Source organism: Diuraphis noxia, unplaced genomic scaffold (assembly GCF_037042655.1).
Source record: "Diuraphis noxia isolate RWA-SAM2 unplaced genomic scaffold, SU_Dnox_SAM2 contig0003, whole genome shotgun sequence".
Taxonomy (NCBI): Eukaryota; Metazoa; Arthropoda; class Insecta; order Hemiptera; family Aphididae; genus Diuraphis; species Diuraphis noxia.
The window spans coordinates 5,382,974-5,408,512 of NW_028301713.1; the positions used below are offsets into that span (position 1 = coordinate 5,382,974).

Here is a 25,539-nt window from a genome sequence, read left to right on the forward strand (position 1 = left end):
TTTTTGACTGACTATTTTCGCTTTAACCGTTATTCGTATACAGTTTTTTAAGATCAAAAACTATAATTTATGACTGCAATTAAGTCTTTGTTTTCACTAAATGCGTTCTTATTCAGAAATATAGAATAAGAATATATTCAGGTAATTTTCGTATATAATACATAGGCAGTGATGCAACTGCAGATATTATTTCTGTAAATTCTACGTAACAAATCAGAGTTGCATGATTTCTATTTTGATTTCAGTCGTCAAACGGTACATAGATACAACGGTGAACATGCGACTTACGCTTTACGTAGATTTTATTCGCATAAAACACAGAGAGAAACATTTTTCAAAAATGCATAATTCCCCCCTCCACCACAAGGAAAATGAATCCTGATTGCCTGAATTCCGTTAAATATATCAATATCACAAATATAGTAATAACAGACATAATGTATAAAAAAAACATACGATTCACGTAAAGCATCAAAATTCTATGGACATTTCGTAAAGCAATCAATGAATTTTATGTTTTGCAGCCTTACTTACACAAAAAATAAACAGTAAATAGCTAGTGCATGTTTGAACTGATGATGGAAACATGGAAATGTTTTTATTTTTCGAAAATTTAGATTTAAAACCTAGAATTGATTTTCTATATTTTCAAACGTCACGATTTTTATTTATTTTGTTTGACAAAAGACCAAATATTTCCGAACGGCTCAGGAATATAAAAATCCAATAAATAAATTCCCAATATCCTAATCCTGGAAAAGATAGTAAAATTTTTTTTTTTTTTTATCATTTATTAAATCTGACTGCAGCAAACAATTGTATAAAAAATATAGTTTCGTCGCATTTATGAATTCATATAAATATATACCTATCAATAATTTTTTTCAAACAAAATTTGGCAGTACGTAAAATAGCGTTAAACTATTAAACGCATGATTTCATAATAATATACGACAGCTGCCTTTATGTGAACCGATGACATAATATTTTTATTTTAAAAATATTTTTTTAATGATAAACTATTTAGTTTTTCCATTTAGTCAAAATTATAAATTATTAATGCAGACTTTTCTTAAATATGACGATTATAAAGTGAATTTACAAATTAATAAAACGTACCTAACATTACGAATAAACGAAAATTAGAAAAACCTAAGTCCAATGTACATTGCGATCTTCGTAATAATTTGTTTGTTACATTTATCAAACAATATTATTTAATACCTACCTTTATAAACCGTTGTTCTGTATTGTGCATTTGAAATATGAAAATCAATAGAAAAGCCTTTCGACGTGTTTTTACATATTATTTTAAATAAGCATACAATCCATACATATTATTTGTGTAGCATTCATTCAGACGTATATAATATATAAAATAAATAAATTAACAAGGTTGTTAAAAGTAAAAAAAAAAAAAACTAAACCAATTCAGATGTACAATAAAAAATAACATAAAATAAATCCGATTTTTAGCGTTGGAAACGTTATCTTAATTTGAACTGTTATGTATTGTTATTATAAGCTATAAGTTAACAGCACTGTTCTATATAGCTGCGTTTCTCAACCTACTATTAACGTACCACCTAACCTTACCACCATTGGTAAGTGAAAAGCTCATAGATGATACGCTAAAAAAATCTCGCTTTATAAAAAAAATGGAATGGATCATTAAATATACTATATATATTATTTAGTTTATTTGATATTAATCATAATTTTTGCACATATTTATATGTATATAAACTTTATATTATAAAATATATAATATCTATAAAAAAAAAAACATTATTTAGTCAAGTGGAACATGATAATTTTCAAATTGTCCAGGTGATAAAAAGGTTGAAAACCGCTGATATAAAGTATAAATATAAATATAATCTTCTCTCGAAGGTTCGACTGCAACAAATTTCAAATTATTTAATGTACTACCAGTGGATCTATTCAAAAAAATTGCCATCCTATCCGTAAAAAATTCAAATAACTGGGTGTTACCTACACGAAAGTGTAAACAAGAGAAAAACCGTAGCATATAATAATAGTAAAGTAATTTATTTCAAAAAAATCTTTTGGTCAAAGATTCGTGGATTATCTTGGTCTAACTTATTTTAATTATATGCCTACGATTACAAAAAAGAACATATTATCCGTCGATTGTCTAATACCAAAACGTCAGTTACAAACTTACAATGTGGTTATTTATGTCTCTATATTAAAAAGTATTGTGACACTCTAGAAAATTTTTTTTTCTGATCTTATTTATTTTTACTTTATTATATTCATACATTTTGTATCTTATCATATATATAATTAATTTATAAATTTCAATATATTATATTATATTATATAACTCTCTACCTTCAATACAAGCTAATGCTTACAGAAGGTAGATAAATTGTAATATATTTATGTCTTTAAATTGTATATATGTATTTGAGAAAAATTGTAATATGTAAAAAAAAATATTTTCAAAAGTACTATATATTAGATAATAAACTCAGCATTTATTAAAAGTCGCTTATTTGTTGGGAGATAATATACGTGGTGGTCGGTATAATATATATATATATATTATTTTGAGTATAATTTAAAACACTGTTGTATAAACGTTTCGTTGTACGTACCTATATATGGTGGTAAAAATAACTGCAGCACTTGTTGTTTTCTGATTCAGTCACTATACCGCTTCGTTTTGGGTGTTCATATTACGACGAGTAATATTATACAAAGGTGTTGTAACGCAAGAAGACATCATCACGAGCTCTTTCTTAACCAGTTTACCATGTTAAACCATAATAATTTCGGAGCCAACTAAATTAAGACGAACAATTTTATTCGAAATTAAATTACAGACAACTATATATAGAAACTATATACACATTACGATCAAATGAACTTGAAACGGAAACGCGTGTACACACAATGCGTCCATTATTCATGTGAAGTTTCTTGGGCATTATAATCTCTCACGAATTTCACTAATACAACAGCTGCAGGGACGTTTGTATTTAAATATAAATTTTACGTTCGGCCGATTGGCGAAACCTGATCGGTTTACCTGATAGTTTTCACACAAGTATTCCAGAAGAAATCGCAACGAATAAATACAATATTTCACGTCATATTACACTTTGTTGGGTTATAATATTATATTGTGTACCAACTCGCGATTAGTCAGGAAAAACTTTTCAGATACAACGCATGCAAAATAATTGTCAAACCGCAACGACGTTTTATTCGACACACGTATACGACATATTATTATAATGTAATTTTGAACAAATATGTCGGTTTGTTGTTTCGTGAATTTTTGTTTATTTTCTCAGCACATTTCACTGCTCTCCCAGTCGTTTGGTCTACTCGGCGTATGTGGAACACTGAAAATATTAATGATATATTATATTATATAAAAACAATAAGATATTATTGTAACACGTTATTTATTTGTACGTCGATGTATTATGTCGTTTTCGTGTTTGAACAGTATACATTCGTCCATAAATTACAAAACTTTTAACTCGCCGTTTATCCAATGACAAACGGCACAACATTTGGCTGTATTAATATTCAGCGAGTTGTGTGTAGAAATTCAAAATAATGGCTATCATCGTGTCCCGACGTCGGAGCACGTCGTACCTGCCTGGAAATGAAATAGCGTTCAACGTTTTTTTTTTATTTAATTTTTTATTAGTTTTAAAATTAAAAACAATTTCAAATTAAATTATGTATAATAATAATATTTATCGCGTTGTGCTAACCTCAGGACATCTGTTGATGTTCATTTTTCAACACGAGAAATGATCAGAACTCCATTAACCAAAAATAATAATTTCAATTTGCATTATGCTTTTTTAATATCTAAGGGTATATAGCGCCGCAACATTATAAAATATTGTTGTACATAAAAAATATCAACGTAGGTGACGTTTGTGAGAATAAAAAATAAAAACATAATTAACCTATACCAATATACTTAAATATAAAAAACATATTTTTTAAATTATAAAAAAACATTCAAGTAGTCATTTAATTTAGGTTGACACCTGAATTATTCAAGCAAACTATAAAACGCAAAATGAATATTGCATACCGCATGTGCGTCAGCATGATTTATTAACTACAAAAAACCCACGGTTACTTATGAAATTTCTGACTTTAATCGTGTTTTTTTTTTGTTGCCCTCATAAAAATTATAACAGTATTTTTTATTATCGTTCTTAAAAACGTTCCTTTCTTTATGATTATCGGAACAGTACGCCAACAAGGTGAACTTTTGAATTTCAAATGGGTGTAATATCAATGCCACCATGTATTTTGTTTATATTTCTTAATTCATTTGAACAAAATACCATCTTATTCATTCTAATGTGGGTTATACCACTAGTATAGCATCGGTATCTGCCATGATATTTGCATTTGATATGAATGAAGTTTAGAGAGTGTAAAAACTGACTATTTCAACAATATCCCACTTCGCAACCATCTAATTCAATCGGTCTATATACTCTATAAATATAATAATAATATAATACTAAAACGTAACAATATTCAGCGTATTATGATTTTCCGGAAAACCCCAAGTAACTTTAATAATTTTTTGAAATTATTTATCTTCCAATAAATAATAAACCATTGGATATAATTGTATAATTATTATTCATTAATTACCCATCCACATCCAACACATGATAACAACTATCGTATACATATAAAAAAAACCGTATTCATAATAATTCTAAATTACCTTTTTAAGTGATCGAGAAATGTTTTATATGAAATGATTTACATGGTTTTTTTTTACATTGTCAACATCGTTAAAATAAATAAACACAATATGCATGGGAAAGGAAAAAATAAAAATTGATGATTTGGTCGGTTTTAGGTACACGTTTTCAATTAAAACGAATTTTAATAATTAAAAAAAAAGGGTTCATTTGAACAATAACAGCATTATACTGTTAAGTACTACAAATAATAATAAAAATAAATAAATAATTGTAAGGGTGGAAAAAGTTTCAAGAGGGTGGTTCATGAATTCAATACAAACAAAATAACTCAAATCATAATAATGCATTATAAAAACAGGTCTGTTGCTTGTTTTAGTACCTACTAATTGTGCCTTTTTTTTACATGCTTGCAATATTGGTGTTTTAAATGTTAAATTATTGAATTTGAATTAAAAATATAAAATATACTATTTTAAATTATTATATTATACTTTATGATTAACAGGTAAACGCTAACTATCTCAAAAAATATAAAAAATATAAAACATTTTGGAAATATTTGTTTAAATAGTATGGATTTAATATTTATAAGTACAAAAAATGAATTTCGAACTATTGTAGGTAGTCAAGTGATAAGATTTTGAAGAATTAACTACGAAGTTAGTAGAACAACATTTTAAGTGGTTGGTTTCTCGGATAATGCTGTAAAATCAACTCTGCATATATTATAACTTTAAAACACATCGAAAAATAATATTCAAGTCAGAACATATAATAAAAACCCATATGATGTATTAAACAAAATGAATCTTAATAACCAAACTGATAACAACCAAAACTTATTTCAAAAATAGTAAATACTGACTCTAAACGATGTAAAATAAATATTTTCTTAAATGTTTATACTTTTCGAGTTGGAGATAAGAGTGCTTACTGTTGAAATAATCGCCCAGTTTATGTGTATATACTCGTACAATTGTGTTTTCATAAGGTATAACACAAATACGTTGTGTTCCTACTCTCAAGCGGCAATTTGTGAGTAAAAAAATAAATCGTTAACCCGGTAGAGATCCTGTTGGTATGTTTGACTGTATGAGCACTAACGACTAACCTTAAATCTTATCTGAGTATGATATACCTCACTCCTGAAAATAATAACAAATGAATGAGCTGAATTGCTTATTTAAAGTATACTTATTTTCTCCTTAATTAAACAATCGATCGTCATGGATTTCGTATAGATTTCAAGGAGAAAAAAGGCGGTTACCGCTTTGATGTACAGTATTTATCGAGTGTACCTCATCGTCATTGAGTTTGCACTGATTGCACTGATTGTACTGTTATGGATGTGTTGAGAAAAATGATAAATTGTTGAATATATGATGAAAAACGGTTCTGAGCGAAGATGGTCCAACTTTTTGATAACCGAATTCACCTAACGCCAATCATTTTAATATTGTAATCTTGACAAAAATTCAAAACCAGACTCCTCTCTCAGAGCTTTTGATCTTTACTGTCGAAAATGTGTCTCCGGGCACGAAAATAAACAAACAAAAACCACACATGGTGGTATAATCAATACCACTCTTTGCTCCGCTCTGCAAAATCTAAGAACGCGATTTTTATTTTCTGATTATATTATCGTCTCTACCATATCCAGCTTATGGCATTTTTTACTATCCATCGCGAGTAGAATATAAAACATCCACAGTCAGATGGCTTAGTGCGACGTTTTAGAAACATTATTAATGAAAAGTGTTGTAGAATATATAAAACAAGCACTTTCGTTTATGGATAAAATTAAGATTTCCGTGGGGAAACGAAATAATCTTCGGTTTAACGTACAGCTACAATTATAACGGTATGTCACGTTGCAGGCGTCATAATATATTACTACGCAAATGCTCTCCGATATAAAATTAGCACCGTACTGCTGCAGAATCCACTTGAGTTAGGCGACGCACTTACCATAGTTGGTTGGCTGTAATATACGTCTAGTTACACAATCTGGCGTCCAGCAATTAATCAATCTCACGTGAATTCCTTTTCTGACGTCGGAGAGCTGAAGACAAAAAACTGAAAAAAAAACTAAATGAAGCCGTTGCAAGTGCGTATAATACACAATGAGATTCATCGAGCATGCTCAGCGTAGTAGTCTCCGTATTTTTTTTTCAAAATGTATTTATTCTAATTTTGAATTGATTGATTTTTAAGCGTATACCTACTTATAAAGACCAAGTTTTAAAATTTTTGTACCATTTTATTATAGCGCCCTGCGAGGTATTACAAACTTCCTGTTTACAATAATTGAGAAACGTCCGTTTTTACTGTAAAATGTTAAGGAAGTGTATTTTTCATTGAACATTTTGATGATACATTCTAAAGTTGTAATACCTATACTATATAGATTATATATTTGGGTAAAATGGGAATATGTCCTCTTTAATTTAAAAAAGGCGGGTTAGTCGTGGATGTCGCTCTGCTGTACAGTAGGTTACAAGGGGTTACTGTAATGGATGGAATTACATTTGAATCCAATGATAATTGATATTATATCATTGTATACGAAAAACGATTCTGAGCGAAGACGGTTTATCTGTCTAGGATATATTATAGATTATTAAAAATTTTCAAATCTTAGATTTAAAAAGAAATTTTTTTATGAATTTCTAGTTTTAAATAATTTGCGAATTTTCGTGATTTTTACATATGTTGTCAAAATTCAAACTTTGAATGCTTGTAAAAAAAAATTGTGACTACGCATTTCTTTTATTTTTCAACTACTATTGTAAAAATATGTTAGGCGCCTTGTATTAAATTTTCAAATCTTAGAATTAAAAAGAAAAACTTTCTATCTAAGATAATTTGAACATTACCGTAATTTTTACGTATTTAGTCAAAATTTGAACTTTAAATGCTTATAAAAAAAAATCGTGACTACGTATTTTTAATATTTTTTAACTGATATTTTTACAATGTGTTAGAAGCCTTGTATTAAATTTGCAAGCTTTTCTACCGAACAAATAAATTTTTATCGATATTTATAGAAAAAAAAACTAAAAAGATGAAAAATTAAAATGTCAGTAAACAGCTCAAAACAAATCTAAATGTTTTGAAAATTTTATCAAATATATAAAATGTCTGTATAGACATTCAGTCAAAATTTAAAGTATCTGCGGTCGTTAGTTTTAAAGTTACACCAAAATAAGGAAATCGCTAAAAGTGAAAATCCAATGTTGTAAAAATTTAAATTTTAAATGCTCATAAAAATTTAATTTGAATCTCCGGTGGACTTTTTATTTGTGATAAAGATTGAAAAACTTGTAAGGAATCTTGTATTAAATTTTTAAATCTTAGATTTAAAAAGAAAATTTTTTATGAAGTTCTAGCTTAAAATAATTTGTGAATTTTCGTGATTTTTACGTATTTTGTCATAATTCAAACTTTGAATGCTTAAAAAAAAAATTGTGACTATGAATTTATTTTATTTTTCAAATGCTATTGTAAAAATATGTTAAGAGCCTTGTATAAAATTTTCTAGCTTTTCTGCCTGACAAATAAATTTTTATCGATATTAATTTTAAAAAAAACTAATAATGATCGAAAATTTCAAATGCCTATGAATAGTTCAACTTAAGTCAAAATTTTTTGAAAATTGCATGGTGGATAGAATATACTTATATAAACATTCGGTGAAAATTGCATGTATCTATGGTCATTCGTTTTAAAGTTACATCAAAAACCAAAATCGATTTTGTCGAAAAATGAGTGTGCGTAAAATTTCCCGTTTTTCCCTTAATTTTTAGTTTGTTTTTCTCGATTATTTAGAAAAGTATTAAGATTTTTTACTTTTGACCCCCCAAAGTACCAACTAGATTCACTTTCTGATCGAATGAGGTACTGAAGTCAAAAATTAAAGCATTTTTACTGCTCCAAAACGTGATGACAGACACAAAAAAAAAACACACATCATGGTAAAATCAATACATTCATCGCTCTGCTCAGAATCTAAAATCTAAGAATTTGAAAATATAGATTTTAATCGTACTCAAAAAAATTCAAAACCCAAATTGTAATAAATTCATTATTAAAATGTCCAATGAGGGGGGGGGGATAAGCATGATTGGTGAATCATTATGTACAAAACATAATATGTATACTTGAGTGTTGTAGTTTTATTAGTCATAGGTCATAGGATTAAGCCGCTTACGTAACCTACGCTCATACCTTATAACGGATTTCGACTTATTGTAAATTATATGGTTCATACTAAAACTCGGAAAAAACTTAAGATCGGTCTTCGTTTTGTAATAATAATTCGACATTTTAAGGCCACAAGATTATAATCGTAATTCAGACCAAAAGCCCTGCTATCTATTTATGTATGCGCCGTTTATTTTATTGTTATCGATCAAGAAATGTATTGTAAGACGAACGCACCGATCATAATTCTTCTTACCTATATTATTATTATAATATATATATATATATTATGCTATACACTGATACCACGGTATACCGCACTGTTACCTATTCATATAATATTATCTTTTATGTTTATTTTTTTTTTTTTAACTTTATAATGCGGATCGATATTACATATGAGATTTTGTAGAAGCCTTAATACACTGTAGAAGTGTAGAGTATAAAAATAAAATATTCACTGCAGAGTAGGTACCTACCTAGTAGTGTAGTGTGGCGTTTAATAACGATTTGTAAGACTACGGTTGAGGTCAAAAATTGACGTAGATATAGATTATTCCAAACATAAATAATAATACGGGTAAGCTTCGCGGCTAAAATATTATCATCTAATATATGATCATACACATTTTTTCCTTTAATGATGAATTTTTACGAATTTTGGTTTTTTAAATTTGTATGTGTGTCTACAACAAATACTTAGATTTCGTATACTATATTTTAAAAAGTGTCCAGCGGTGTTATGAACTTATTTTGTTCTAAATTAGCAACATTTGTTTTTAATATTGTTAAGCGGATAATTATTTTTTAAGATACAGTTATGTATCAAAGTTTGAATTATTAGTTTTGCAGTATATTAAAAATGATGGACTAAAGATAATTTATTGTCTTTATAATATTATGATTTTACAAAAATATAAAATAGATATACCATTGTATTCAACAAATCTAGTACTAATTATTGCACTCAGCCAACTTTTACAGATCAGTTAGTGGATTATTATTATCTTTCAATAAATTAAATCTACCAATTTATTTAAAATTATTATCATCGCGAACCTATCTGCATAAGTTAAATGAGTATCCAAAACTACGCGTTAAAATTTAAATTTAAGCAAGTATCTCTATTTCGAAAAGAAATTCATCTGGTTGGCAAATTTACAGAAAAAATGGTAATTTCGATTTGAAAAAGAAAATGTACACAGGGCACTCATATTTAAATAGTATAGAACAATCTATATCTATAATATGTATTTGTAAATATATTTTCCTATTCCAGAAATAATAATTATTAATATTATTATAGGATGAAATTGGTATCAACCTGTAATCAATATGGATAATATTTGTATATAGTATATTAAATCACACGAGCTATATGCATCTTATTATAAAGAAAAAAAATATCTATATTTTCCAGGCAATTACAGTTGCTTGGTAGCGCAGTTCTACCTGAGCCGAAGCGTGGGTTTCCATCTGGTCCAGAGTTATCTGCCCACCATGCTGATCGTGGTAATCTCCTGGGTGTCGTTTTGGATGGACGTTGACTCGGTACCTGGCCGGACCACATTGGGAGTGACTACGCTACTCGCCGTCGGTTCGCAGTCTTCGGGTACGTTGTGGTACACTTCAATAATATCATATTATTATTCGAATGCATTTTTTTCGATGCCAATAAATAATATCAGTTTTTCTAATCTTTTCGACGTTTCATGCGTGTCTTTACACAGGTATCCAAAGTGGTCTGCCGCAAGTCAGCTACGTCAAGGCCATAGACGTGTGGATGGGCACTTGCACAGGTACGATACAAGTATACAACACAGTTTGACAGTGTGTAAACACTGCAGGTACCATCCTACCTATATAGACATTAAAAGTATTAAAAATTGATTGACCAAAATATGCTATTCGAAGGTTTGTTCGTGTGTATTTGAATTAATGTTCTTTTTAAATTAATAATTATATTAATTTATCCGCCTACCATTATTTAATAATAATGGTAGGCGGAAAAAAGCCCATGGAAAAAAAGCCCACGGAAAAAAAGCCAGAAATATGAATAAATATAAGTGTGAACACTTATATACCGTTTTACACTTTTACCATTTTATCCTTATAATTTTTTAAGTTTTTACTTTTTTGAATGACAACATAGCTTAGTTTTAATTTAATTATAAAATTATTTAATATCTATCATATTACACTATACCCAACAAAATATGTATACTATAATATTATTGTTATATTTTTAGTCGACTGACCTGCTGTGACTATATTTCTATTATTATATGACTATATTATGTACCTATTATTTTTATATTTGAGTATCCGTAATCCGTATATAAAATTGCCTATAATAATATGCTGAGCTCGACGTCTCGTACAATATACAGTTTAACTGCAGTGTGTAAAAACGAATACCATCACCTACGCACATTAATAATATTTACCTACAATTGTTTAACCAAGTGCTATTCAAAGGTTTGTTCGTTCCTATTACAATGTATCTTTTTTTTTTAAAATTAATATAATAATAATATGCTGAGCTCGAAATCTAGTACAATCAATTATTGATTTTATGAATATTAATAATAAATTATACAAGAAAAATATTCCGCATTATTTCGTAACTATATTACTGGCCAAATATTAACTTACTCCTCACAAAGAGAATTACATTCTTCTGATATTCATCACCTTTGTTGTAATTGTCCCTCGAGGATGCCACACCCGAATTTGCTGTCTCCGCATGACCAACATTGTAAAATATTTACATTCAGCAGTTCGCGTTTATCACCTATTATCAAACTTCTATATACTTATCATTTTATTTTATTTATTTTGTGGACGGTTTTTTTTTCCGATAGCTTAATTTTGAATCCAGTCATTAGCAGAGCCAACCTAGAGCAATATTTGATACCTGTTAACAAGCATTTCATGTATAAAAATATAACATCGTTCAATACCTCGACAACTCGATTAAACATAGAGGAACAAAATACTTACAATATGTATATTAATTTGAACATAAAAAAAAGTTTAACACCCTGGGAGCCGAAAACTACTACTGCTGCGCCTATATGTTATGCCGGCCCTGGTTATGAATATCATTAAACTGTGAATACCTATTGTAATAATTTCGAAAACATACTAGTAACAATGCAGACAACAATTTCGTTACAATTTAGGTTTGATAATAGGTAGATTTACTAAATGATATTATAATTAAACTTACGAAGCTGAACATGAACTGAATATTAGTGTAAATTTATCAATTTCTACTCACTCATGAGTTATGAGTTGAAGACATCTATACAGATGGAGTCGTGGTGTTCTTTTTGTATAATTTATACCTACCAATATATAATTTAATATATTATCATTAAATATTTTTTAACTTAATATCTATAATGCATTCATTTTACGCCTACCTAGGTTGTAACCTGCCAGTGTCTGAAAATTTCTTGAAATTTAAAATTGTGAAACATTTCATGAAATATTTTAAATACATAAAATAATTTTTTTTTTAATCAGCTTTAGTTTTACATTTATAATATTGTCATAACTCACCTTCAAAATTTTATAATATTACGAAAAACAATTTCTAACTACTCATTATATTAATGGTTTTCTTTGATTAGGTTATTGATAAATAATCATTACTAATATTTGTATTAGAACAAATTTCAATGTTTCACGTTTTTGTGAAATATTTCATCACATATCGAAATATTTTATACTACCCACACGGTCACGCCTCGCCCCTAGAACTTTTATATCATTGCTATTTTATGAATTGTTTATATGCTTACAGCCTTCGTGTTTTGCGCGCTGCTAGAATTCACGGTGGTCAACTACATGTGGAGAAAACTGAGACCAGACATATTAAGAAACATACTAACGGAACCGGTGAATGGTGGCACCGCAGGCACAAAACCATACGATGAAAATCGACCCTCGTCGCCAGTCATACCAGTCAGCGTGGTAATGACAGTTCAACAAACAGTTGTTGAACAAACACGTTAAACGTATATCAATGTATCATTAAAATGGTCGATGTGATCTGAGGGGCAGTGCATTTTGCGCTTCCTACCACAGTACTATTACAATATAAATCTCGTTCACTGAAAACACACACATTATTTTCTTAACGTACTTTTATTTCTATAACAGTAAATTTCTTTGTACTTTCTAAGTCACTCGTATATCGCCGGGTTTTGGATTTATATTTAAGTGCTTACTTTTAATAAATTTTATTATAGGTATACTATACATGGTATGAAAAAATGGTATTTCATCGCATCGAAATGCGTCAATTTCTAAACAACAGGCCCGTATACACTGTAACGAAAAAAGCTGTCCGCAATTTATTAAAAATTTTCTAAGGTGAAAATTTTTTTACAATACGATCGTTGTTCATAACTGTTGTACCCTTGCACCAATACGTTTAAAATCACAGCTTCTCACCGAAGTTGCAGATAAGAGACCTTCAAACATCGATACATCATTTTAATATGTCTGTAGCCGGTTAAATCTGTTGAAAAGAGGTGAATTCAGGATATAATATCTTTCATATTATGAAGATTTTGAGGTTTTTTTTTTAAATTGAATTATGAACAGAATAAATTTTCATTTTTGCTATTTTCCAGAGGCATATTATATTATATAGCGTTTATTTAAAATATTTAAGGTGCATATTTGACTATTCATAGTGCCATAAAATCCGAACCCTGTTTATAGGTAATATACCTAATGCTAATATACGATATAGACACACCTAAACTATAAGCAGCGCAATTGGTGTACCTACCCTCATTGGTATTAAAATGTAATCTAAGGCGCAACTGGTCTATGCTGGTGTCCGCGAGCATCGTTTCTCATCCACTCCCGCTCCTGCGACTGCACCTTACAGGTCGATCCGACGGTTTTACTCGCCACACCATTGGCATTCCTGAGGGTGGAGGAGTTACACAAAAAGTATAGAATTTTAAATTTATTTTCCAAAGCCTTATCTGTAACATGTGCCAATTTAGTTAACATAGCAGATTACTTTTAAAATGTATTAAAAAATCTTCATCTATTGGTTAAATTAACTTCCCCCCCCCCTAGAAAAATTTCAGGGAACACCGATGCTCCACACCTATATATATAATAATACATATTACGATATTTTTAATAACGTGTACCTATATATATATATATATTAATATCCTTATACTATGATGTCTGATTCTCGTGGTGTGTGTTCTGTTGGACAGGTCAAAAAAATCTTACAACAAGAGTGCGCGTATTCAACGGCCGCGGAAACCAACACTGTGCTGGCGAGAAAAATCGACGAATACTCCAGACTGCTGTTTCCGGTCGCGTTCATAGCGTTCAACGCGCTATATTGGCCGTATTATTTGCAAAACTAAAAAGAAAACACCGTCCCCGCGTCGCCGCCGCCGTCACAGCAACAGCATCGCCTATATAAAGGACTGAAATCTACGACCAACGGACAACACGCGCTCGCCTATATAATAATATTACACCACAATCACCATCCGCGTATTATAACGACTCCGTTATACACCCTCGTAATAATAATAATAATAATAATAACAATAATTATAAAAAAAAATATGATCGTCGCAGCCCTCTCCGCGCGCGTGTGTATTGTTTTCCCTTTACAAAATCTCAGCGAAAAATGAAATATACAAACACACTGCACGTCGTGTCTACTACGCACGCACTATAACTTCACTGTTGCAGCAACTGCAGGTGCAGGATACTTATATATTATATACGTGCCGCGCAACATGTCGATAAAATATTTCGCTACGGTGTGATGATGATGATATATCATCTACCACAGTATATTGTTATTATATAGATGACATACCTTGACATCTGGCCGATATTTCTGCTGTATGCGACACAATTCATCGTCACATCGGCGGCGGTGGCGGCGACAGAATGACATAGAAGATTCCGCGTTATGTCGTCACGAATAACATTATGACGTCGACGTCCGGCCTGGTCCGTACGTCTCACTTCCATACTATTGTTTTTCCATAATAATAATATGTTTAAATTCTATTTATTTTTTTTGTCCGTCTCGGCAAACACAACAGACGTTCTCCGTAAACCAACCCTCTCCGGCACACAGTATCACAACTACCCACACGACCTACTCCGCGATTCGCACGCGCGTACAAATATTATTATGCGTCATAATAATATACTCATACAAACAATGACGGGCTCTTCGATTATTCAGATCGGTTGATCGATTCTAGTCATATTTTTGTTCAAATTACGATTTTGTACGTTTTCCAGTAAGTATTCCTAGTAAAGTTGTTGTTATAAAGACAATATTTTCAAATGCTTTATAGATTTAGAGGAGCGTCGTGAACTCATAATTATTTTTACCAAATGTGAACTAATCCTTTAAACTGTAAAATGTTAAGCAGATGATTTTTTTTTTTTAATGTTGATGTATAATCGATTATTATCGTGTATAACCGAAAATCTGTTAACTATAGTACCTAGTATAGAAATTTAAATTATTCGAGTATATTATTGTTTAAAGAAAAAAATTAGATGGGTACATAATAGGTTTGAAGAATAAATAGGAAGTGTTTATGGTGATTTTAATTATTAATCATATGTATTTAAATGAATCTATTAACATTTTATACAATTTGTTTAAATGGTACGATTCTAATATACTCGCTAGACTACATTAAATTATTAAATAATATGTTATAAATTGTATGGAGGGGACTATTATCCGTAATCGTTCTTAATTGTAATAACTCAAAAATTATTGGTTAGAATTTATAGACTGGTATCTAAATATTTCCAAAATAATCATCTACTCAACAACATTTCATAACATTTAAAAATATGGCGGTCCATAAGCATATGCAATACGCATACTTCGAAATTCCGAAAATTTTAAATTGAATAAATGCATCTTTAAAAGAAAAAATGTCGGTGAGCGTGCTTGATTAATTGTCCTGTATATAATATTATACATGCTATACACCGAGAAAACATAATCTGCGGACCATCCCCTGCATTATACTGCTTAAACGCATAAAAGTACTACCGTTCGTGATTTTCGTCTTCTTTTGTTATCTTTCTCTTGTTTTTATTCCCGTATAATACAGTACAGTTCCAGGTGTATCCCACTATATAATAGGTATTTAGCATCTAGGTGGTACTATTATCACCTCACAGTGGTTTTCTCGGTGAACGTTTATGTTTTTGAAAATATGCTCTTGCTCAGACATTTTGAAGTCTTGAAAAAAAAAACATAAAATTACTGTGCAGTGATGTTAAAAGAATCGCTCTGTATTTACGCGCCCGTGTACAAAATTACTATACAAACCGAATACGTTTACACCGCACTAATAATGAGATTATGTTTATGGTAATTCGAGATCATCGTGGTTTGTATCTTTACATCTTTGTCGAATAATAATAACTCGGTCCGAAAACCCCGAAAATTATAGTACCCACTTCAATCCTTGTCATTCGTTCGTTACGCGTTTTAATTTGCGCAGTATCACATGAAAATTCATCTCATGTATGTCCGTCCTCCTACATAAATTCTATTACATCCGGTAATTTTTAAACCAGAAAAAAAGTCTTATTACAAACAATAAATTACATTTTCAACATTTCGCATCCATCATTAATACGTTTCACTGTAAATAATAAAATTACACTTATTTATTAACAATAAAAATAATATACTAAGTTACTCGACAACACATATTTTATTACGGTTTTTTTGTTTGAAATCTTTAAATAAAAATTATGTTTGAGGCCTAGCCCCACTCCCCATCTCACTCATGGATTGAAATTATTTAAGCGATATTATATTATGTTGAATATAATATGATTAGAGTTTATATTTTGAATCATTAAATAACTATTTAAAATATGGCTATAAAACTAAAATCCTTAATAAAAAGAACGATAAAATCTGTTTTTAAAATTAAGATTATGTTTACACTAGTATAATGTTGTTGTTATTTTTCTTTTCAATGGTTAATCTGTACACTTTATAGCCTTTTCTGGGTAGCTTATAAAAATAAATAAAATAATAATATGTTTACCTATACCTATCCTATCTATCACTGAGTTTCATTGAAAAATAAAATTTTTTTAAGTTTTCAAAAACAAATCCTTGTCAATAGTTAGACACTACATATAATTTATTTATAATTGAAAAAACTATGTCCTACGTCAACTGATAAAGTTCGATTTTATTTTGATCTAAAAATTGAAGAACAAAAAATATTTCGTATATATTTTTATTCCTTCGTATAATAAAAATAGTTTAAGCCGTAAAAAGGTATTAAAAAATAAAAATATCCAAAATCAGCCCAAAAAAAACAAAATAAAATTATGTAGATGCATTTAATAAATTGTATTAAGTTTATAGTACGTTATTTCGTTATATAAATCATATATTTTATCGCTAATAGAACTTCGTTTTGAACCGATTAGCTGCAAGCAAAAAAAAATGTCATTATAATGTTATATTATATTTTATTCATTATTTTACAGGTATAATTTTCTTTGAAACCTACGCATTATTATCACAATATAGTCCAAGATTCTTAAATTTCAACGCCCGTCGTGATTTTTTCTAACCATTCAAGTATTTTTAAGCTAATTTTTAGTATGACTTATACCTGTACATGTTTAATAACAATTAAGATAAACCAGTATTATACCTGTACATAGGTATTACAAATAAGAGTTATCCTTATTTACCTATTTTATGTCACAAATTTATAATACATCCTTTATGTGTACTCAACACAATGGTTCATTATTTTTCAATACATTTACCTATTTTTTAGTGTTGGTTTATAATACAGGGTGATTATATCATTGAACACTCATTATTTAAAAAAGTATTTTACTTTTTTCAAAATATTTTTTTACATAGTTTCAAGTGGTTAAAAAACCAACGTTTTTATTAAAAAATTATATTTTTAAATATTTTTTATCCTTATCATTTTTTAAGTTTTTTACTTTTTTGAATGACAACATAGAGTTTTAATATCATATTCCAAAGCAGAATATTTTTCTAATTATTTTGATACGTAAAAATTGAATTTTGGACGAGTAGTTTATGAGTTATAAGTATTTTAAGTTTAGATTGGAGGAGTGGAGTAGTACGGGGTTACCCCGCAAAATGTTTGTCCACTACTCCGCTTGTATAAATTTTAAATACTTATAACTCATAAACTACTCATCCAAAATTCGATTTTTACGTATCAAAATAATTAGAAAAATATTCTGCTTTGGAATATGATATTAAAACTCTATGTTGTCATTCAAAAAAGTAAAAAACTTAAAAATTATAAGGATAAAAAATATTTAAAAACATAATTTTTTAATAAAAATGTTGTTTTTTTAACATGAAACTCTGTAAAAAAATATTTTCAAAAACATTGATACTTTTTGAAATAATGAGTGTTCAATGATTAAAGAATCACCCGGTATATTACGACATATAACTCAATCCGTGGTCTGCAAACGACTAATTGATATGATTTTTACTAAAAAATCAGACCGCTCCAAAATTTAAATTCATGAATCTATAGAATACACTATATATATTAAACTATATTCAACAGTATATTAGTATAATATTCACAGCGGTGAGAGGGGAGGGATAATTTTAACTTTAAACCTGTTGTTTTTTATGTATAAAAATAAGTATAAATGTCAATAAGAGTTTAATCGTTTTTTTTAAATATTTTCATTTATAAGCATACCTATATTATTATAATATAATACATATATTTTATCATGTGGTCCAATATAACTATATAAATAATATAATCGCTCTACATTATTTTGTTTCAATAAAATACTACGGTTTGACCTACTCTCGCGATGGACGGAATCCGGCTATATAAGACCACCGCTGCACGGAGTGTATAATTATTAGTTCATAATATAATTAAGTTCAATAGGTAAAATATTATGAATTTTGATTTTAGTGGTGTGTATAAGCGTAATCTGGGATAAATTATTGGTGGAGGGATGGGGACAGTCTGTGGTATAACTAAAAATCAATAAGATAACATTATTGCTCACTCAGTTAAATATCTGAGGGAGCTTCTGTCTCCTCCTCCCCCCTTTGTACCCTCAAGATTACACCTGTGGTGGTATGTTATACCTACAGTATTTAGATAAGTAATCTTGTGGTTGTCTAGTTTATACAGATATAGTCTTAGTATACCACCATCGATGTGTAATTTGAAAGTGTTCCTTATTCGCATGGCCGAATCCGATTCGGTCCTAAATCTGAGCTCTCTCGTGACGAACAAATTTAACGAGCAAGCCGCACTAGAAAATATTGGAGGAGACGAGTTCGGCACGCTGTTGTCACCGTTGTCGGTGGTGGACAGCTGCAGAACGTGTCTGACCGAGGTACATATTAATATTATATAATTATCGTTGTTTATTATTAATACGATATCTGTAGACACTTGCTGTAAGCGATCCGCATGCTCGTCGTATCAGCCGGGTCCAAGTTATAAAACCGTTCCAACCCAGAATTTTCGTGAACCTTATAATAAAAATATTGTACATGTAATATATTATAACTTTTAAATTTAATGCATACATTTAATATATGATTATACAAAGTGATTTTTTTCTACGTAATCAACTCGTTTTATCTTGCAAAATATGTTGTGTAATTTTTTTTATTGCATGTTCAAAAAACGGAATAAGTGATTTTTAAAATTTTTAGTTGATGTTTATAAATTACGAGCTGCGAAATCCCTTAGTTTATAATTTGTCATAAGCTTTTAAACGAAAGTAAATTGTTGGTTCCAAAATCCCATCATGTTTGTAGATATATCTAAATGTTATTGTCCTATTCTCACAAAAACAAGTGTTCATCTCGATGTATTAAAAATTTAAATGAGGTTCGACGATATAAAAAGAAATGAGTTAACTTGTAAACGAAATAATAGTATGAAATAAAAGATTTTTTTCAAAATCTTAAAAACGAACTAATAAAATGAGATCATTTTCTGTTAAAAAATCACTTTGTATACACCGTGCCGGGTGTATCACGTTCGGAATTCTCCGTGTTTAAAGTATGTGATTTCAGTGTAAAATAATCGAGATCTTAGTGATACGCCCTATTTTATAAATTATTATAATATTTGAATGGTACGGATGGTTATTTGCCGTCTAATTTATTATGTGCTAAATTTAATACCGTAGTTAGTTATTTATGACATTGTGCATCTAAACGGTTTAAAAATATATATTATATAATAAAGTATTATCTAATTATTTTCTGTTATTCTATATTATGTGTTAAATTAAAATCTATTTTATTGCCTAAATATTATTGAATTTATTATATTATATCAATATTACCTTTATATTATATATATAATAAATATGCGTTGTAAATATTATTATAAAGATACTTACTTTTCAGTGAAAACCATTTCATGTTGTTGTTTCTACTAGATCCTAAACAAATATATTTTTACTCCACATTTTGCCTGCTCACTCGCCACTTGCTCAATTCTCGTTCATTTGTTTTTGCAAATACCTATAAAATTTTAATTAATAAAAAAATCTCAAAATCGTTATGCCGTGTCCTCTAACATTATTTATTATTATTTTATTAACATTCTAATATTTTACAATCGAAATATCTTCGACTGGTTGATTGAAGAATTACCTAATGTATTAATCCAGACAGCATAAGCTATCTCTTAACATTTAATGCATCGATATAGTGACGTGTAATGGTTCCTTCAAAATGATTAGTCAATTAGTAATTACATATTTTTAGTCAACCAATGTAAGCTTATCAATTTTGTATACGACTCTCTGCAATGGTGTTTTATGATATTAAATTATTATTTACTATATTATCAAATAATATGTGATTTAAAAACACATAAAAATAAGACCATATGAATTATCTAAAGGTCTAAAAATATTTACTGACGAGGAACACGTATTTTTACTGGACATAAATTGTTTGGTTTTTATATATTTTTTTCATTAATCTAATATAGTACACGTCATGATGTGTCGTGTGTAACCATCTGTGACCTAAGTGATCTGATAAGTTCATTTAACTCGCATAATGGTATACAAATCTATTGTTAACACTGTTTTGATTCGATAGAAGAATTCTAATATAGTAAATGGTTAGGTTAGGTTAAGATTTCTTGAGTGTCTTATTCAAAAATATTGTATGGCATGCGTTATTTAGAATTGTTTTGAAAACGAATAAATAACGTGATAATTATTATACTTCATATTTTTGTCTGCGTTGTTGGAATTATTTCAATGTCAAATTTTTGAAAAAGTTACATTAATTATTATCTGCTACGACTATATTTATATGCATAAATATTTTTATAAACGTTTACGTACAATATATTTTTTCTTCTTGTGTCCAATATCAGCCAATTTGTGAACACATCACTTATTCGGGCGAAACAGGGTTTTTCATTTTCCTCTCGCCAGCCAGTGAATTAGGACAACGAACTTCAGGATTTCCGTGGAAATTGGTTTACACAGTTTTACATTTTTTCTACGGTGAACCGAGAGGAATCGTTGGAAAGCTTTTTTCTACCCAAATACCAATATCTTGGGAGCATGTTTATATGTCTTCTGTGGTAGCGATGGTTAAGGTTGGACAGCGGGTGCAGCAGGTTCCGTGAGTTCGGACAAACCTCTGGGTATCTTCAGTGTCTCTTTAACCATTAACGGAGCGTCAACTTCAGCGGATTGCCCGATTTGTTATGATAATGATAATAGATATGTATGACATTACTCGACTGCCGACTTGTCCGGCGCAATACATAGGCAATTAAGATACATTTCTGTGTAGATCAACAAAATAAATTACATATTATAAACTTATAAATACCTATAACTAATACTATAATTAAGTTAAATTGAAGTGTTATTTTAACTTTATAACCATGTTATATGTTTGTATAATAATAATAATAATTTAATGTAAAGAAGAAAATTTACAACAAATATTAATGCCCTTTAGGACAAAAAGTAAAGATAATATAAAGTATGAAACGTAGATAAAAATCTCAATTAGATACAAATTAAATTGAAACAGTCAATAATTCAAAAGATTAAAAGCAATTATTTCGAACATTTTTTAACTTTCGGGGTGAATCAAAAACAGTGATAGATTTTAAAATTTGATTTATAAGTGAATAATTTACCTAATAAAAAATAATGTAATTTTTATTAATAATATTCTCTAGAATTAAATGGATATTTATACATATTGTCCAACTCATTGGTTATTCTGACTTATATATTTTAATACAGGACATTAATTATTGTTCTTGGATATTTTTAACCTACAAAAAATAGCTATAATCATTGTTCTTTGTAGTTAGTTTAAACAACTATAATTTTGTCCAAAATTTAATTTAAAAGGTCTGTGGAAAAATATTTTAGAGGTTAACATGTAATATTCAGGCTGGTCTTAGCCAATTTTTAAGCAAGAACAGTCAAAAATATTTTTAATGCAACTTGTTATGTCATCAATCATTGTATTAATAAAACAAAGAATTTGTTTAAAAAAGGTTAATGTAATATATTATTAGAAATATTATCAAAAATGAAATAAAATATTTGATTACAATTTAATCACACAATATGCAGCTAAGTGTTGTACAAAGTTTAAAAACAATGTAAATAATTTTTCCATATTTTGAATACCCATTTGCATGTTTTCAGTATCATAAATTAAATTAAATTAATCCTTCAAAAATTAAAATAATGCTATGACTTTTGATTTATGACATAATATTATATATTACGCTATTTGAGCCTCTACGAGTATGTGTATAGCAATAAAAAAAAATATACATATGCACCTAAATAGAACAAAAAATAATGATTGGTATATAATTTTTTGAGACAATAATTCTTAGTACTCAAATAAATTTGTAGGTAAAAAAAATAAAATGATTAATACATTTTTTATATAAAATATGCATTAAAAGACCTTACCTAACCTATTAATTAACATTTAACTAAAATAAAATTGATAATTATTTTAATTTGAATATCACAATACATAAATATATATATTTTTAAAATACTTCAACCTAAGTCTTTATTAATAATACCTAAGTTATTAGTGTTTAAATTAAAAGACACTAAATCATCAATGTTCTCAAGTGTTGTGTTCCGTATGCTTAATAAGTAAGTAACAAAATGTTGATAACAAGTTACCTACAAGTTGAACTTCACTATATTTAACTCTACATAAAATAGTACTTAGAGTGGACAACTTACTTGATAATTTTTCAAAATTGAGTTATTGGTAAAATATTATTTAAAATGTGGTGGTACACTTAAAAGGTTAAAAATCATATGCCTATATCTAAACATTTTATATAATTAAATTAAGTTTTTATAATCGTAAAGTGTAGAAAATGTGGCTTACACTATATTATACCAAAAATTTGTGCGTTAAGCTTACTTCAGAATTTTCCAGATCAATATCAAGGTTTGAATTGTTTTAATCTGTACAATTTGCCATCATTATACCGAGTTGTTCATTAATGATTTATCCAAATTAATGACACTTGTATTGGCCTGAATTAAAAAAAATAATAATATTGTAACAATTTTAATAATTTTACAAAATATTTCATTAAATATCTACCTAAAGTATATAACTATTACTGTTTCAGTTGTATTTTTTTATTTTATAATTGATCAGCATATTATAGCTATAGACTATAGATTATTGAGTATTTTTAAAGTTATGATCCATTATACATTTCAATTATTCTCATTTTTTAAAAATTCTAAATTTGCGTTTTAGTATATGTATTTTTTAATGTTAACCCAAGTATTATTACATGATTTACTCATGTTTTTCAATCTTTGTAACTATTGTCTATTTACTTATTTTTTATTTTAAAAATTTAACAACATTTCCTAATCTGAATCCTTTAAAATAAGAATTTCAACCTTTAGACTTATTTAACATATAACTAGATTATTCTTATGTTACAAATTGCAATACTATTAACTATTATTCTATAAGTCATGAAAAAAATCCAATGAACTCAATAATATTTACAAAACGCATACAAAAATAGAAAACTGTTAAATGAACAATAGCAACATTCTCCTTTTTATAAATTTCATGGACATTAATAGAATGGTGTATAAGCTGGGGTTAAAAGGAGAACCTGGGAGATTCAGTCCCCTAACCTCTGATAACAGTTAAAAAGTGTCCCCTTTAAAAATTTAGTATTATTTGTAGTTCAAATTTTACATGCAGGGTTTCTTCCTCATCACGTCATTCATGCTACTTTATTCTGTTTTTTTATCTTATTTGCTTATTGTAATTACTGTGTACAGATCGTAAATTGTCTTTCTTAATAAAAAAAAAAAAATAAATTTTGCATGAAAAATATAAATTTTAACATTATTCAAGGTTAAAAGTGGGATGAGTTTGCTTACACAATCACTGTTTATACATTACATATATACATTATACATAACAACTTTCACCCACATAAAATGATAGATAGAATGCTTACATTTATATGAAGACATTAGTCCCCCTGAAATATGTTACCACTTTAAGCGTACAAGAAAAATTAAATCAAAATCAAAGGTATCTATTTAAGTAGGTATAGGGTTTTATTTTAAAAATGTAATATCAATTAATAATACAAAGATATAAATATACAATTATTATAGGCTGGTTTTTTAAAGCAGTAGCGGTATCTTTCCAATTTGCATATATTTGGAAATGTAACTTAATAATTTTGGTTGTATCAACATGTAATGAACAAAACAGGGATTTAAGTGTATCATCCTGGTTCAAAAACCTTGAAACAATGTCATTAAATTATAATTTATAAGTGATGAACAATTTGGTACTAAAAAAAGTCGAACAAAAATAATAAAATAATATTACTATACTAGACAATGCTACAATGCTATAGATAAAATTAATATAGATGCCTACTGCTTTTTGAAACACATTCTAAGACACTCAGCATGGAATAAATGACCACATGGAGTTGTGAATACAGATTCTTTGTATATTCCGGTAAATGCAGCTTTACATACTCCACAACAAAACATCTTGAGGTTTACACAATCCTTATATAATAAATTGAAATGTTAATAAAATGCACATCCATTATCCGTACCTACTCTATATCCTTAAAAGATGAATTTAATGAATTTATAATTATGACTGTTCTACTTAACTAAATAAGTTTTAAATAAAAATATTAAATGCTGTTATAGATAGTAGCTAGATACCTACCTACCTAGGTATTTATTATTGTCGTGAGTATAAAGCCAAACATTTTTATAGCTCAATAACTAAATGGACATACATACAAAATAGGGATACTATGAATATTAATTATGGTTATAATTCATTAAAGTAATGATAATTATAATTAATGATTTTAATATTTTATAATAATAATGAGAACTTATTTAAGATGTTATACCTAAATACCTAATAATAAAATGATAAGTTGTCTGATTAATTGTTATGGTTATACTGTTACATAATATTACTTTCATTAAGAAT

The 25,539-nt window shown here is 28.3% G+C and overlaps 2 protein-coding genes and 1 long non-coding RNA gene across 3 annotated transcripts in view; 1 reads left to right on the forward strand and 2 right to left on the reverse strand.

Moving 5' to 3' along the window:
• LOC107170287 (glycine receptor subunit alpha-2-like) overlaps positions 1 to 20,364 on the forward strand; it is a 244,227-nt gene extending 223,863 nt beyond the window's left edge. Inside the window, exons 7-10 of the mRNA XM_089223061.1 lie at positions 10,351 to 10,542; positions 10,661 to 10,729; positions 12,742 to 12,911; positions 14,186 to 20,364. Coding sequence (XP_089079187.1) covers positions 10,351 to 10,542; positions 10,661 to 10,729; positions 12,742 to 12,911; positions 14,186 to 14,341 — 587 coding nt within the window. The 3' untranslated portion in view covers positions 14,342 to 20,364. The remainder of the gene's footprint in view (positions 1 to 10,350; positions 10,543 to 10,660; positions 10,730 to 12,741; positions 12,912 to 14,185) is intronic.
• LOC149056573 (uncharacterized) lies at positions 1,796 to 3,624 on the reverse strand. Its single transcript, XR_016190869.1, has 4 exons — positions 3,451 to 3,624; positions 3,059 to 3,377; positions 2,625 to 2,811; positions 1,796 to 1,899 (listed from the first exon to the last, which is right to left on the reverse strand). It is a non-coding gene; the product is annotated as an uncharacterized LOC149056573 (long non-coding RNA).
• A 3,146-nt stretch (positions 20,365 to 23,510) lies between the features above and the next one.
• LOC149056574 (uncharacterized) lies at positions 23,511 to 25,076 on the reverse strand. Its single transcript, XM_089223063.1, has 3 exons — positions 24,958 to 25,076; positions 24,676 to 24,817; positions 23,511 to 23,564 (listed from the first exon to the last, which is right to left on the reverse strand). Exons 1-3 carry the CDS (start codon positions 25,074 to 25,076, stop codon positions 23,511 to 23,513), a joined length of 315 nt encoding a protein of 104 aa, XP_089079189.1.
• Positions 25,077 to 25,539: the final 463 nt, after the last annotated feature.